The sequence below is a fragment of the Ranitomeya imitator genome, chromosome 1, assembly GCF_032444005.1.
Source record: "Ranitomeya imitator isolate aRanImi1 chromosome 1, aRanImi1.pri, whole genome shotgun sequence".
NCBI classification, from domain to species: Eukaryota; Metazoa; Chordata; class Amphibia; order Anura; family Dendrobatidae; genus Ranitomeya; species Ranitomeya imitator.
Window position 1 is genome coordinate 1019442010 of NC_091282.1, and position 14271 is coordinate 1019456280.

General features: G+C 41.1%; 1 protein-coding gene across 11 annotated transcripts in view; it reads left to right on the plus strand.

The window, feature by feature from the left end:
- Positions 1-14271, plus strand: part of IL15 (interleukin 15) — a 138999-nt gene that overhangs the window by 89448 nt on the left and 35280 nt on the right. For 5 of the 11 annotated variants that reach the window (XM_069743988.1, XM_069743987.1, XM_069743995.1 and 2 more), the window contains exons 2-3: positions 5884-6055; positions 13537-13612. In XM_069743988.1, coding sequence (XP_069600089.1) covers positions 6009-6055; positions 13537-13612 — 123 coding nt within the window. In that variant the 5' untranslated portion in view covers positions 5884-6008. Of the gene's footprint in view, positions 1-509; positions 576-5883; positions 6056-6924; positions 6985-13536; positions 13613-14271 lie in introns of those variants that run through there. The other 6 variants (XM_069743993.1, XM_069743996.1, XM_069743992.1 and 3 more) reach the window with 4 other exon arrangements.

A 14271-nucleotide genomic window follows, 5' to 3' on the forward strand; every position in this document is an offset into this window, starting at 1 on the left:
GCGACGTAGTATACAGCACAGAGCCACGTAGTATATTGCACAGTGACGTAGTATACAGCACAGAGCCACGTAGTATATTGGCCAGTTACATAGTATATTGCCTAGTTACAGTCATGGCCAAAAGTATTGACACCTCTGCAATTCTGTCAGATAATACTCATTTTCTTCCTGAAAATAATTGCAAACACAAATTATTTGGTATTATTACACAGGTCAACAAAAAAAAAAAATTTTTTCTGGTGTCCAAAATATTTTAATGAATTTGGGGTATTTTTGGGGTGCTGATTCTGAATATGCTATCAGTTTTGCCAGATTAGCTCAAGTTTTTGAGATTTTTGGTATCTTATTTATAGCACTTGTTGGTAAATGCGACGCATCATCTCATTCATTTCTTTGGATTAGTACTTGAACTGAGCAGTTCTCAATATAGTTTTGTGTTAATTAGTGTTCTAAAAGTTTGTTCATAGCTTGATTTTTGCACTAACTTTATGTTGTTGTCTGTTTTCCAGTGAAAAGCATGAACTCATCAAGAAGAAATTGTCTTAACGATCCAGACTCATTCTGTTACATTTGTGGTGAATACACACTGCCAAAACATAGAAGAAACATAACAGACTTCGTAAAAAAAGTGTATTTTGCCTATTTTGGGGTTATGCTTGGGGACCAAGACAAGTTTTGGGCACCACACATAGTGTGCAAAGCATGTATCGAATTATTACGAAAATGGAGCAAAGGACAAAGAAAAAGCTTCAAATTTGGTGTTCCAATGGTGTGGAGAGAGCAAAAAAATCATCATGATGACTGTTATTTCTGTGCAGTGCAAGTGCAAGGATTCAATAAGCATAAGAAACGAAAATGGGAGTATCCTAACATGGAATCTGCAAGAAGGCCTGTCCCTCATTGTGAAGATGTGCCTGTACCTGTGTTTACCATGTTACCTGACCTTCCCCCACCTGATGATGATGAAATGCAGGGTATGGAGCTAAACATCAGTTCTGGAAGTGAACTAGAATATGAAGGAAGTTTCAGAACACCTACGCAATTTACCCAAGGAGAGCTCAACGATCTAATAAGAGACCTCAACCTCTCAAAAAGTGCATCCGAACTTTTAGCTTCAAGGCTAAGTGAAAAAAATTGTCTGACGCCTGGAACTAAAATTACATCTTACCGGACCAGAGAAGAAGCACTTCTTCAATTTTTCTGTGAAGATGACCTACTTGTATATTCTAAGGATATTCCTGGCCTGATGCTGCAAATGGGTTTACAAGTATATCGTCCTGAAGACTGGAGGCTTTTCATAGATAGTTCTAAAAGGAGTTTGAAATGTGTTTTGTTGAACAATGGCAATCAGTGTGCATCTCTTCCAGTAGCTCACTCAACTAAACTTGCAGAACAATACAAAAATGTCAAAATGGTCTTGGAGAAACTGTGCTACCATGAACATTCGTGGCTGATATGTGTTGATTTAAAAATGGTCAACTTTTTACTTGGACAGCAAAGTGGATACACAAAGTATCCTTGCTTCATCTGCATGTGGGATAGTAGAGCAAAACATCAGCACTGGGAGAAACTGAATTGGCTCCAAGGGATACCTTGACAGTAGGAGCATCAAACATAGTGAACGAACCTTTGGTGGACAGGGAAAAAATCATTCTACCACCACTTCACATAAAGTTAGGATTAATGAAGCAGTTCGTCAAGGCATTAGACAAAGATGGTAATTGCTTCATGTACATCTGCAGATCTTTCCCTGGTCTTAGTAGCGAAAAACTGAAGGCAGGAATCTTTGATGGTCCTCAAATTCGGAAACTCATTAAAGATTCAAATTTTCCTAAGGAAATGAATGACATTGAAGCTGCTGCATGGTGTAGTTTTGTGTTGGTAGTGAAGAACTTCTTGGGAAATCAAAAGGCAGACAATTATGAAGAACTGGTACAAAACATGCTATTGAGATTTAGAAATCTGGGTGTACACATGAGCATTAAATTGCATTATCTTCACAGTCACTTGGACAGATTTCCAGAAAACCTTGGAGATTTTAGCGAAGAACAAGGGGAGAGATTTCATCAGGATATTATGGTGATGGAGGAAAGGTACCAAGGCAGATGGGACAGACATATGATGGCTGATTACTGCTGGAATCTACAGCGTGACTGCCCGAATAGCTCACATAGAAGAAAATCATATAAAAAGCGCTTTTCCAGCGATTAAATGTCTCCTATCTTTCATGTCTTGTTCATTTTTGAAGATTACTTTCTAAAACTAGTTAAAATAAACTAAAATCAACATTTACTTTGTTAAATTTATTGTATTCATGACAATATCAATAAAGTTAATGCGCGTGTAGCAAATTACGTCTTTTTTTTACACATTTTACGAAAAATCTCAAAAACTTGAGCCAATCTGGCAAAACTGATGACATATTCAGAATCAGCACCCCAAAGTTACCCTAAATTCGATGAAATATCTTTGGCACCAAAAATGCTGTTGACCAGTGTTATCTTCATTTAATTTGTCTTAAATGAAAAAACACAAAAGAGAATGAAGCAAAAAGTAAAACATTGATCATTTCACACAAAACTCCAAAAATGGGCCAGACAAAAGTATTGGCACCCTCAGCCTAATACTTGGTTGCACAACCTTTAGCCAAAATAACTGCGACCAACCACTTCCGGTAACCATCAATGAGTTTCTTACAATGCTCTGCTGGAATTTTAGACCATTCTTCTTTGGCAAACTGCCCCAGGTCCCTGATATTTGAAGGGTGCCTTTTCCATTCTTAGATCTCTCCACAGTTGTTGTATGGGATTCAGGTCTGGACTCATTGCTGGCCACCTTAGAAGTCTCCAGTGCTTTCTCTCAAACCATTTTCTAGTGCTTTTTGAAGTGTGTTTTGGGTCATTGTCCTGCTGGAAGACCCATGACCTCTGAGGGAGACCCAGCTTTTTCACACTGGACCCTACATTATGCTGCAAAATTTGTTGGTAGTCTTCAGACTTCATAATGCCATGCACACGGTCAAGCAGTCCAGTGCCAGAGGTAGCAAAGCAACCCCAAAACATCAGGGAACCTCCGCCATGTTTGGCTGTAGGGACCGTGTTCTTTTCTTTGAATGCCTCTTTTTTTCTCCTGTAAACTCTATGTTGATGCATTTGCCCAAATAGCTCTACTTTTGTCTCATCTGACCAGAGAACATTCTTCCAAAACGTTTTAGGCAAACTCCAGCCTGGCTTTTTTATGTCTCGGGGTAAGCAGTAGGGTCTTCCTGGGTCTCCTACAATACAGCCCCTTTTCATTCAGATGCCGACGGATAGTACGGGTTGACACTGTTGTACCCTCGGACTGCAGGGTAGCTTGAACTTGTTTGGATGTTAGTCGAGGTTCTTTATCCAACATCCGCACAATCTTGCGTTGAAATCTCTTGTCAATTTTTCTTTTCCGTCCACATCTAGGGAGGTTAGCCACAGTGCCATGGGCTTTACACATCTTGATGACACTGTGCACGGTAGACACAGGAACATTCAGGTCTTTGGAGATGGACTTGTAGCCTTGAGATTGCTCATGCTTCCTCACAATTTGGTTACTCAAGTCCTCAGACAGTTCTTTGGTCTTCTTTCTTTTCTCCATGCCCAATGTGGTACACACAAGAACACAGGACAGAGGTTGAGTCAACTTTAATCCATGTCAACTGGCTGCAAGTGTGATTTAGTTATTGCCAACACCTGTTAGGTGCCACAGGTAAGTTATAGGTGCTGTTAATTACACAAATTAGAGAAGCATCACATGATTTTTCGAACAGTGTCAATACTTTTGTCCACCCCCTTTTTTATGTTTGGTGTGGAATTATATCCAATTTGGCTTTAGGACAATTCTTTTTGTGTTTTTTCATTTAAGACAAATTAAATGAAGATAATACCAAATTTGTGTTTGCAATCATTTTCAGGAAGAAAATGAGTATTATCTGACAGAATTGCAGGGGTGTCAATACTTTTGGCCATGACTGTGCGTAGTATATTGCCCAGTGACGTAGTATACAGCACAGAGCCACGTAGTATATTGCACAGCGAAGTAGTATACAGCACAGAGCCACGTAGTAGATTGTCCAGCTACGTAGTATATTGCCCAGCCAGGTTTGTCACGGTTTAAAAAATAAACATATACTCACCTTTCCGAGGGCCTCTTGTAGTCCATGGCAGCTTCCGGTCCCAGGGTTGGTATGAGCGCAGAACCTGTGATGACGTTGCGGTCACATGACCGTGACATCATGGCAGGTCTTTCTAGCGCAGGCGCGCAGGGCCTGTGATGACATCGCGGTCACATGATCGTGACGTCATGGCAGGTCCTTCTCCCATACCATCTTTGCCACCAGAACCTGCAACGGAAGATGGCGGCCGGCGCGAGTGGCTCAGCGGACTACAGAGGGTGAGTATAGCAGGGTTTTTCTTTTTATTATTATTTTTAACATTAAATTTTTTACTATTGATGCCACATAGGCAGCGTCAATAGTAAAATGTTGGGGACACACAGGGTTAATAGCGGCGGTAACGGAGTGTGTTACCCGCGGCATAATGCAGTCCGTTACCGCCGGCATTAACCGTGTGTTAGCGGTGACCGGAGGGGAGTGACTGCGGGGAGTAAGGAGCGGCCATTTTGTTCCGGATTGTGCCCATCGCTGGTTGGTCGCGGCAGCCATGACAGGCAGCTGGCGAGACCAATCAGCGAATGAATAACCGTGACAGAAAGACAGAAGTACAGAAAGACGGAAGTGACCCTTAGAAAATTATATATTATATTATAAATTATAAATTTTAGTACCCCAAGAAAAATCATGATGCAACTTCCTTAAAGTTTTTGCACCAAAAACTCAGCAAGACCTGATGCCTGTATTGTTTCCTGCGTTTTTGCACTTACCCATTATTTATAGGCCAAAAAATGCTGAAAGAAGCGAAATGCTGCAGTTTTTTTAAAACGCAGCAGTTTTCCGAATCAGTCAGGAAAATAAAACCAATGTGTCTGCATGATATTTCTGAAATCTCATTTGCTTTGCTTGTAATGTGAAACACAGCTTAAGATTTGCATAAAAAATGCAGCAAAAACGCATCGTGTGAACATAGCCTAGCATTATCCTAAAGCGAACTCCTAAAATCGCAGTTACTCAAAGTGAATCTGGGTTCTTCTTTTATTTTCCCTATGTTGTCGACATTTCATAATTTTACCTCTTGGTTTTTACAGTGACGTTTAAAGGGAACTTGTCACCCTCAAAATCGAAGGTGAGCTAAGCCCACCTTCATTAGGATCTTATCTACAGCATTCTGTAATGCTGTAGATAAGCCCCCAATGTATCCTGAAAGATGAGAAAAAGAGGTTAGATTATACTCATGGGGGCGGTTCGATCCGATGGGCGTCGCGGTCCGGGGCCTCCCATCTTCTTAGGATGACGTCCTCTTCTTGTCTTCACGCTGCGGCTCCGGCGCAGGCATACTTTGTCTGCAGTACGCAGGCGCCGGGCCCCTCTAACATTACCCGACACCTGCGCACTGCAGTACTTTGCTCTGCCCTCAACGCCGGAGCCGCAGCGTGAAGACAAGAAGAGGACGTCTTCGTAAAAAGATGGGAGGGACCGGACCGCAACGCCCATCGGACCGGACCGCAGCGGGACCACCCCTGGGTGAGTATAGTCTAACGTCTTTTTCTTATCTTTCAGGATACATCAGGGGCTTATCTACAGCATTCTGGAATGCCCCTGATGCCTGTGGGCTTAGCTCACCCTCGATTTTGGGGGTGATAGGTTCGCTTTAAGTTTGCAATGATTCTAATCAGGAATGTCTGACTGTGCATATTGTAACTTATGCATTAACAGAAATGTTTTCTCTTTTTTAACAGCCTTTTGGTAGGAATGTTGCCTGTTCTAGACAAAGTTTTGGAGGCATTCCGACAGTGTAAATTACTCCATGATGACCTTCACAGATCGTAACCGATTCTGGATTATCCTGGATTCTCATCGATAAATGAATTCTCGAATTGTGTTAATATTTAACATCACCTTAAGGTATTGGTGAGTAATGGTGTTTTTTAAATACCATAAAATTGGATCCATATTGGTCCGATGAGACCAGATTGTTGTATGTAAATTGTGAAATGAAAGGCTAAAAATATACCTCATCTGCCAGAAAACTCCTCTGACGTGTAGAATTTTTTCTGATAATTATAATGATTACAGCATGTAAACCGCTTCTGGAAAATGTGAAAGACTGCTCCCAATGTTGTGAATAAATTTTTTTTTTAAAAACCCCACCTTTCTAAGGATAATCTTAAATGAGGAAGAGGAGATTTGTCTATAAACAATCAAAATAGGTTATAAATGGCAGACTAGGACCAACTTCACAATTTCATTAGCTGTTACATCGATCTGGTTTGTCAGACATCTATATGTGAACCCAGTTTAAACCATATTTAAAAAAACAACTTTTAAGCGTATTTGTGGAAGTCTGAATCTTTAAAAAATATGTTTAACATCCCTAAACGGCAGCATAATTTGACAGAATTTGAAATAACTAGAATTGGCTATTAGGAAAAATTTGGTTTGAACAAGAAAACATCCGCTCCAATCTTAGCTTAGATGACCCCGTATGCATGATTATTTTTTTGGTTCCCCTCATTAACCAGGAAAAAAAACGTATTATGAAGTGTTCCATAATCAATGACCATATAAATTGTGTTATAGAGAATCCAGATAAATTGGTGGTTCAAGTATCTAGATCATGGGTGGGGAACCTTTTTTCTGCCATGAGCCATTTGGATATTTTACACCATCACTTGAAATTTATCATCCTATATTTGGTTATACATTTAATTAATTCATCCATTAAGTGATGGCTGGATATGATGGCTTAATAATTTTGCTACTTGCAACTACTTTTCCAGATTTGCGTCGGTCTGGAGCACAGTCAACTCTTTAAGATGAATTTTGAAAACCTTGCAGCAGTAAGTTCTGAACACAGATGTATTTTACACTGCAGGTATCCTCACAGTGGGAAATTCATCACTGCTCAGTTATAGAACTCAAGTGGGGGGAGGGGGGTCTGCAGTATATACATCACGTATGAGACTTGTACTACTGTATACATCACTTAGTAGACACTGCGGCTGTGGCATGTAGATCACCGGAGACAATGGGGCGTGCAGATCACGGGAGGCGTCTAGTTCACGAGAGACGTCGGGAGGCGTGTAGTTCACAAGAGACTCTGGGAGGCGTGTAGATCACAGGAGACCCCGGTGCTGGGGTACATGATATTCACTCATTGCACCAGCACTCCACTCTGGCCAGTAGATGAGGTATCTGAGATGGGACTTTCCCCTTTTACATCCATATGTTCCAACAGGGCATGAAAAAGGGGGTTGTTTTAAGTTCCCTCTTTGTATCTCGCCTTCTCTGTGCACATGAACACTTAGCTGAGCCTTCATGTGGAAGGACAGAAGATGCTTCTAAACATGTTGATGGCAGCTTATCACACCTGGTAACAAAAGTATTGTGTTTTGAAATTTAATATGTCAGATTTTTTTCCTCCTCGGCATCTATCGGGGAAGTGTTGCACTCTTTTTAACTTTATTTTGTTGGAATTCTAAGTGTAACTATGTACCAGAAGTTAAGAAATGAAGCTTTAAAAAAGTAGTATCTGTCACAATGACAACACCTTGGCCTCGATTCATCAAGACCGGCATTGTGCACACCGGTCTTGAAGAAAGGGCATGCTGGAGTTAGACACTCCTGATTCATTAAGAGGCATAGGCCTGTTAGTGAATCTGGAATATCGTCAAAGTGGTGGGCACCTCGGCAAAAACTACAGACTGGGGTAAGATTTGTGACGTAAAAAACACTGCTGCTCGTCATGAATTTACTGTGTGGATGTTTCTACACCACTATTTTATCTCGACTCCACCCACTTGGTCAAAGCTGGGCAAAAATGCCTAGAGAATGTCAAAAGTCGTAAAATTTTAGCGCAGCCTGGCGTTGAGCTAAAATTTTCTGACTTTTCAAAACTTTCTGGCATAATGTCATTTGATGAATCTGGCCCCTATGGCTGCTGAAGATCCATGGGTGATTTCACCAGAGAAATGTGTAACAAATGGAAAGTTTGTGGTCTGTATCCACACTACCAGGTGATGAAGAAATATCAAATGCTGGAGATAATGTAAAAAAAAAGTTGCTTTTTTAAATTCTTCTATACTTTTTGAAGCGTAGCTCACTTCTTCAGGAAAAAAAACCCATATTGCATGGCAGTGATACCTATTATGTCTTCTTTTAATCTTTGTTTTAACACTATGGTTGTGTTCTTAGTGGCAAAACAGGATTTCGGGATTTTTGTGTTCTTTGGGTTTTTTCACACTTCTTTAACTTTTCACTAAGCCTCCTGTGGGACTTGTACAGTTTTCACTTTGGTCTATGGGCTCATACACTGCGGTACCCGTGTACCTCAGTCTATGAGACTTGTCAGTGAGTCATTGACTGTGCCTGTGAGACCCAGTTTATAGCTGGATCTCACAGGCCATGAGAATGAGCTTATACCTGGATCTCACAGGCCACCATACCCTGAGCCTATCAAATGATCTCATGATATCAATGCACTCGCGATTACGATCTTGTCTTTTAACCCACATTTAACTGCTTTGATACCACTGTTGTGATTGACAGCTGTATTTAAGGAGTTGCTCCAAAACCAACCGGGGCCGATACCACAGGGTGTTTACCTGTCATATACAGTACAGCTATCACCCGTAGGAATTTTGGCTGAAGAGGGAATGAGGGCCCTTAACAGTCACCATTGCTTTGCGTATCAACGCTCATTAAGGGGTTAAAAGTAAAACACAATACCGTAATTAAAGCTAATTGATAAAATATTTAAAAAATAAATGACTTGCAAGAAAAAAAAAATATTTAAATGAATTTGATTTATGTAAAGAAAAGTTTTCTATAAACAGTAACTGACATACCGCAAAAGTGCAACATACCATGAATATAAAAAGACACCAGATTTAGAAAGTTGTTTCTGATGGAATGCAGAGATTAAAAAAAGCTCAAAAATCTTCAGTACGTAAAGGGGTTGTCAGTGAATATTATTTCTGTTTAATCTTTTTTTCTTGCCGAGGATTCAGTTGAATTTAATAATTTAAAGAAGCTTTCCTGTCTGTGAGTTGCTATAAAAGCCGTCTGTCTGTTCATGTAAACTTTATCGCGGTGGTCAGTCTACATGTCAGCCTCGGCCCCCTTCTCAGCCTCAGGAAATCTGTACATGGCTTTCCATGTTCTGTCTGTATTCGATGTCTAGGGAGAGGTGGAGTGACCATAGATATATTGAGCACTCCTTCACCTTAGATGTTCATTATCGTTCAACTCTGTGGGAAAATGCCATGATTAGTAACAATAACAACTGATTTGCTTCCTAGGAACAAAGTAGTTCATAACTTTGTGTGAAATGTATTTTTAAAATCCCTAAAAATAAGGAAATGCTAGCCATCTTATTTTTTCTCGATCATGTATGTACTTTGATGATTAATATAATATCTTTTTATGGATAAAGCCGTCTGCTGCGTTTTGGATCTCATGTGCCCTTTTCATTTCTATTACCGCCCTTTGTTTAAAATAAGGTAAAAAGGGTAACACATCCTAAATATTCCATCATATTTTTTAAAATGTCCTGTAAATTGTATGAATAAAAATTTAGAATCAAAACTTGCAAGAGAGGTTATTTGCATTTTTTATTCTAAGGACAAAGATTTTTACCAATTATAACCTCTGGCATGTCTCTATAGTATACAATTTTGTTTAAGTTCTAGGTATTGCACATTGTATGTATTTTACAAAGATGACCTCTACTATGTTATAGGTATTTATTTTACTGTGAAGAGAAGAACATCTTCCATATGTCCTAAAAAGAACCTGGTCATTTGTTTATAAAATGGTCCACTCACTTCTTAAAGGGAACCTGTCCCCCTGATTTCCCTGTATAAGTTATATTCACCACCTTCCAGTCGTTTTTTACAGTAATCTCTTTATAAGAGCCCCGCTTCGGTGCATACCTGAGAAAACAGCATTGGTAATTGTACAGCTTCGTGTGCTAGTTGGCACCTGACAGGCCGATGGCTGTATCCAGCCAGTTTTCAGTGCCTCTGCCCCACAAATTCAGTCCTCCTGACTTGATTGACATTGCTGATGTGCGTCTTACAGCCCATCATGCAGTTCTTGTTACCTACTGTGCAGGCATGAGAGTTGAACAGCCTCTATGAATGGTATTGGAGATGGCAGTCTTATTAATTATGGCAGGAGGATGCCAAATACAGGGATATAGGATCTTACTAAGCATCGTCTAGACCAGGGGTGGGGAACCTCAGGCCCCGGGCCATTTACGGCCCTCGATGACCTTTTATCCGGCCCCTGGGCAGATTTTCGGGGACCGCAGTGCTAGGGCAGGCAGCTGTATTTTGATTGCCACCAGCTCATTAATTTCTTCTTGCTCTGTTAGCACACACACGCAGTGTTCACTGCTGAACACTGAAGGGCATGCAATGAAAGATTACGTCCTGACGCCAGTGCTAGAGTCAGGATGTACCTTGTGGGCGGAGTTTGTACGGCCCCCGAAGGATGGTATAAATATCCAAATAGCCCTTGGCAGAAAAAAAATTCCCCACCCCTGATTTAGGTGGTGAAAAAAAATCCAAAATTTATTAGAAAAAGAATGGGGCCATTTCCAAGACCCGTAGCATCTCCATTTTTTGTGATCTGGGGTTGGATTAGGGCTTATTTTTTGCACATCGAGCTGACATTTTTATTGATACAATTTTGGTGTAGATACAATGTTTTGATTACCGGTTATTGCATTTTATTGCAATGTAGCGGCGATCGAAAAAACTAAATTCTGGCGGTGGCATGCAATGAAAGATTACGTCCTGACGCCAGTGCTAGTCAGGATGTACTCTGTGGGCGGAGTTTGTACGGCCCCCGAAGGATGGTATAAATATCCACATGGCCTTTGGCAGAAAAAAAGATTCCCCACCCCTGGTCTAGACACACCCAGCAGACCGCACCGTGCCGATTCGTATTAGGAGCAGAACAATTATAAAAGATATTTTCTTAAGTATGCAGGGGAGTTGGACTCTTAGGCCGGGATCACACATACGCGAGATACGGCCGAGTCTCGCAGGTGAAATCCCTCCTCTGGCGCCGGCACTTAGGAGCGGAGCGTGCAGCCGCACAGCAATACATGGAGCTGCACGCTCCGATCCCAAGTGCCGGCGCCAGAGGAGGGATTTCACCTGCGAGACTCGGCCGTATCTCGCGTATGAGTGGTATTAAAGCAAACCTGTCATCTATTTCATGCTGTTCAAACCACAGGCAGCATGAATCAGATCCTTGCTGCATGATTGCAGGATGGTATATTTTTCTCTTAAACGCTGCGGCATGTAAGAGACGATTTGGTTTAAAGGGACACTGTCACCTGAATTTGGAGGGAACAATCTTCAGCCATGGAGGCGGGGTTTTGGGGTTTTTGATTCACCCTTTCCTTACCCGCTGGCTGCATGCTGGCTGCAATATTGGATTGGAGTTCATTCTCTGTCCTCCATAGTACACGCCTGCACAAGGGAAGATTGCCTTGTGCAGGCATGTACTACGGAGGACAGAGAATGAACTCCAATCCAATATTGCAGCCAGCATGCAGCCAGCGGGTAAGGAAAGGGTGAATCAAAAACCCCAAAACCCCGCCTCCATGGCTGAAGATTGTTCCCTCCAAATTCAGGTGACAGTGTCCCTTTAAAGATGCAGCTCTTCTCAGCCCCACCCTGGGTGATTGACAAGTCTCTCCTTCGTGTGTACATATGCAGACATGTCAATCACTTGCAGCAGCACTGGGAAACCAGATTAGTCCCGGTACGTCGCTAGCCAGCTCTGCTGCAATTTACCTGTCATTCTCCATGTTGACCCAAGAGAAAGACCTGGTCTTTGACTATGGTCCCCCGTCTTATCTTCGCACTATATTTTCTTTAAAATACCACAGCGTTTCTGAGGAAAAATGATACCCGAGTTCATTTTGATTCATGCTACTAAAAGATAATGGATATAATTTATAATGGGAAAATGTATTGACAGGTTCACTTTAAAAATATATTTAACCCCTTACCGGCATCGGACGTACTATACCGTCCGATGCCGGCTCCCCTGCTTTGATGCAGGGCTCCGCGGTGAGCCCGCACCAAATCCGGGACATGTCAGCTGTTTTGAACAGCTGACATGTGCCCGTAATAGGCGCGGGCAGAATCGCGATCTGCCCGCACCTATTAACTAGTTAAATGCCGCTGTCAAACGCAGACAGCGGCATTTAACTACCGCTTCCGGCCGGGCGGCCGGAAATGACGTCATCGCCGACCCCCGTCACATGATCGGGGGTCGGCGATGCTTGTGAATGGTAACCATAGAGGTCCTTGAGACCTCTATGGTTACTGATTGCCCGTCGCTGTGAGCGCCACCCTGTGGTCGGCGCTCACAGCACACGTGCAATTCTGCTACATAGCAGCGATCAGCAGATCGCTGCTATGTAGCAGAGCCGATCGTGCTATGCCTGCTTCTAGCCTGTCATGGAGGCTATTGAAGCATGGCAAAAGTTAAAAAAAAAAAGTTTAAAAAAATGTGAAAAAAATAAAAAAAACATAAAAGTTTAAATCACCCCCCTTTCGCCCCAATCAAAATAAATCAATAAAAAAAATATCAAATCTACGCATATTTGGTATCGCCGCGCTCAGAATCGCCCGATCTATCAATTAAAAAAAAGTATTAACCTGATCGCTAAACAGCGTAGCGGGAAAAAAATTTGAAACGCCAGAATTACGTTTTTTTGGTCGCCGCGACATTGCATTAAAATGCAATAACGGGCGATCAAAAGAACGTATCTGCACCGAAATGCTATCATTAAAAACGTCATCTCGGCACGCAAAAAATAAGCCCTCAACCGACCCCAGATGATGAAAAATGGAGACGCTACGAGTATCGGAAAATGGCGCAATTTTTTATTTTTATTTTTTTAGCAAAGTTTGGAATTTTTTTTCACCACTTAGATAAAAAATAACCTAGTCATGTTTGGTGTCTATGAACCTGGAGAATCATAATGGCAGGTCAGTTTTAGCATTTAGTGAACCTAGCAAAAAAGCCAAACAAAAAACCAATGTGGGATTGCACTTTTTTTGCAATTTCACCGCACTTGGAATTTTTTTCCCATTTTCTAGTACACGACATGCTAAAACCAATGATGTCGTTCAGAAGTACAACTCGTCCCGCAAAAAATAAGCCCTCACATGGCCAAATTGACAGAAAAATAAAAAAGTTATGGCTCTGGGAAGGAGGGGAGCGAAAAACGAACACGGAAAAACGAAAAATCCCTCGGTCATGAAGGGGTTAATAATTAAAATGTAAAAGTAAATTATAGAAATGTAGCACAAGAGCATTTAGGAAAGTTAACATTTATATTTTCTCTTTGTTTTCACTTTCAGCTTTGCAAGTAATTATGGTCTTACTGAAATGAAATCTGGGAAACTCATATTAAAGGAACTGAAAGCTCTTAAAGAAGCAAGTATCCTTTAGATACATTCACTTCAGCATTGTTTTTATTTACTTAGGTTTCTGTATTTGTTGCTAATGTTGCACAGATTGCTGATAATATCCCTTCTTTAGATGTCAGCATGACACTGTAGAACTGAAAATGATATAATTGAGAAACAATAATTTGATAACCCTCCACCATATCCACAGAGTACTTAGGCAGTCTGATACATTTGCAAAAGAAAGAAAGGTGACATGCGCAAATACAGAGATCACCATTAAATACTAATGCTTTATTAATATACACTAAACCACAAACATGAACATTAAAAACATATAAAAATACCAACAACTCTATTGCCCATAATGGGGCTATGTCTTGCTGCTCCCCCACTACCAAAATAAACAAGCCAAATGCATGTACAGATAGAAGAAACAATTGTTCAGCACCAAATATGGGGATACATGCAAAAAATCCAGCCTGCAAAAGTGCAACCATACAGTAAGTAGCAACCCAACAATAAATGGAAGAACCTACAATGCCCTCACCCACAAGAAATACAATCAATATATGTATAAGATAGCCCGAAAAAGAGAAAACCAGATCACCAAAAAGGTATTAAGCAAGGTTAGCTCACATGAGAGCGCCTGCTAGACTCCTGGGACCTCAAGTACCGTATATACTC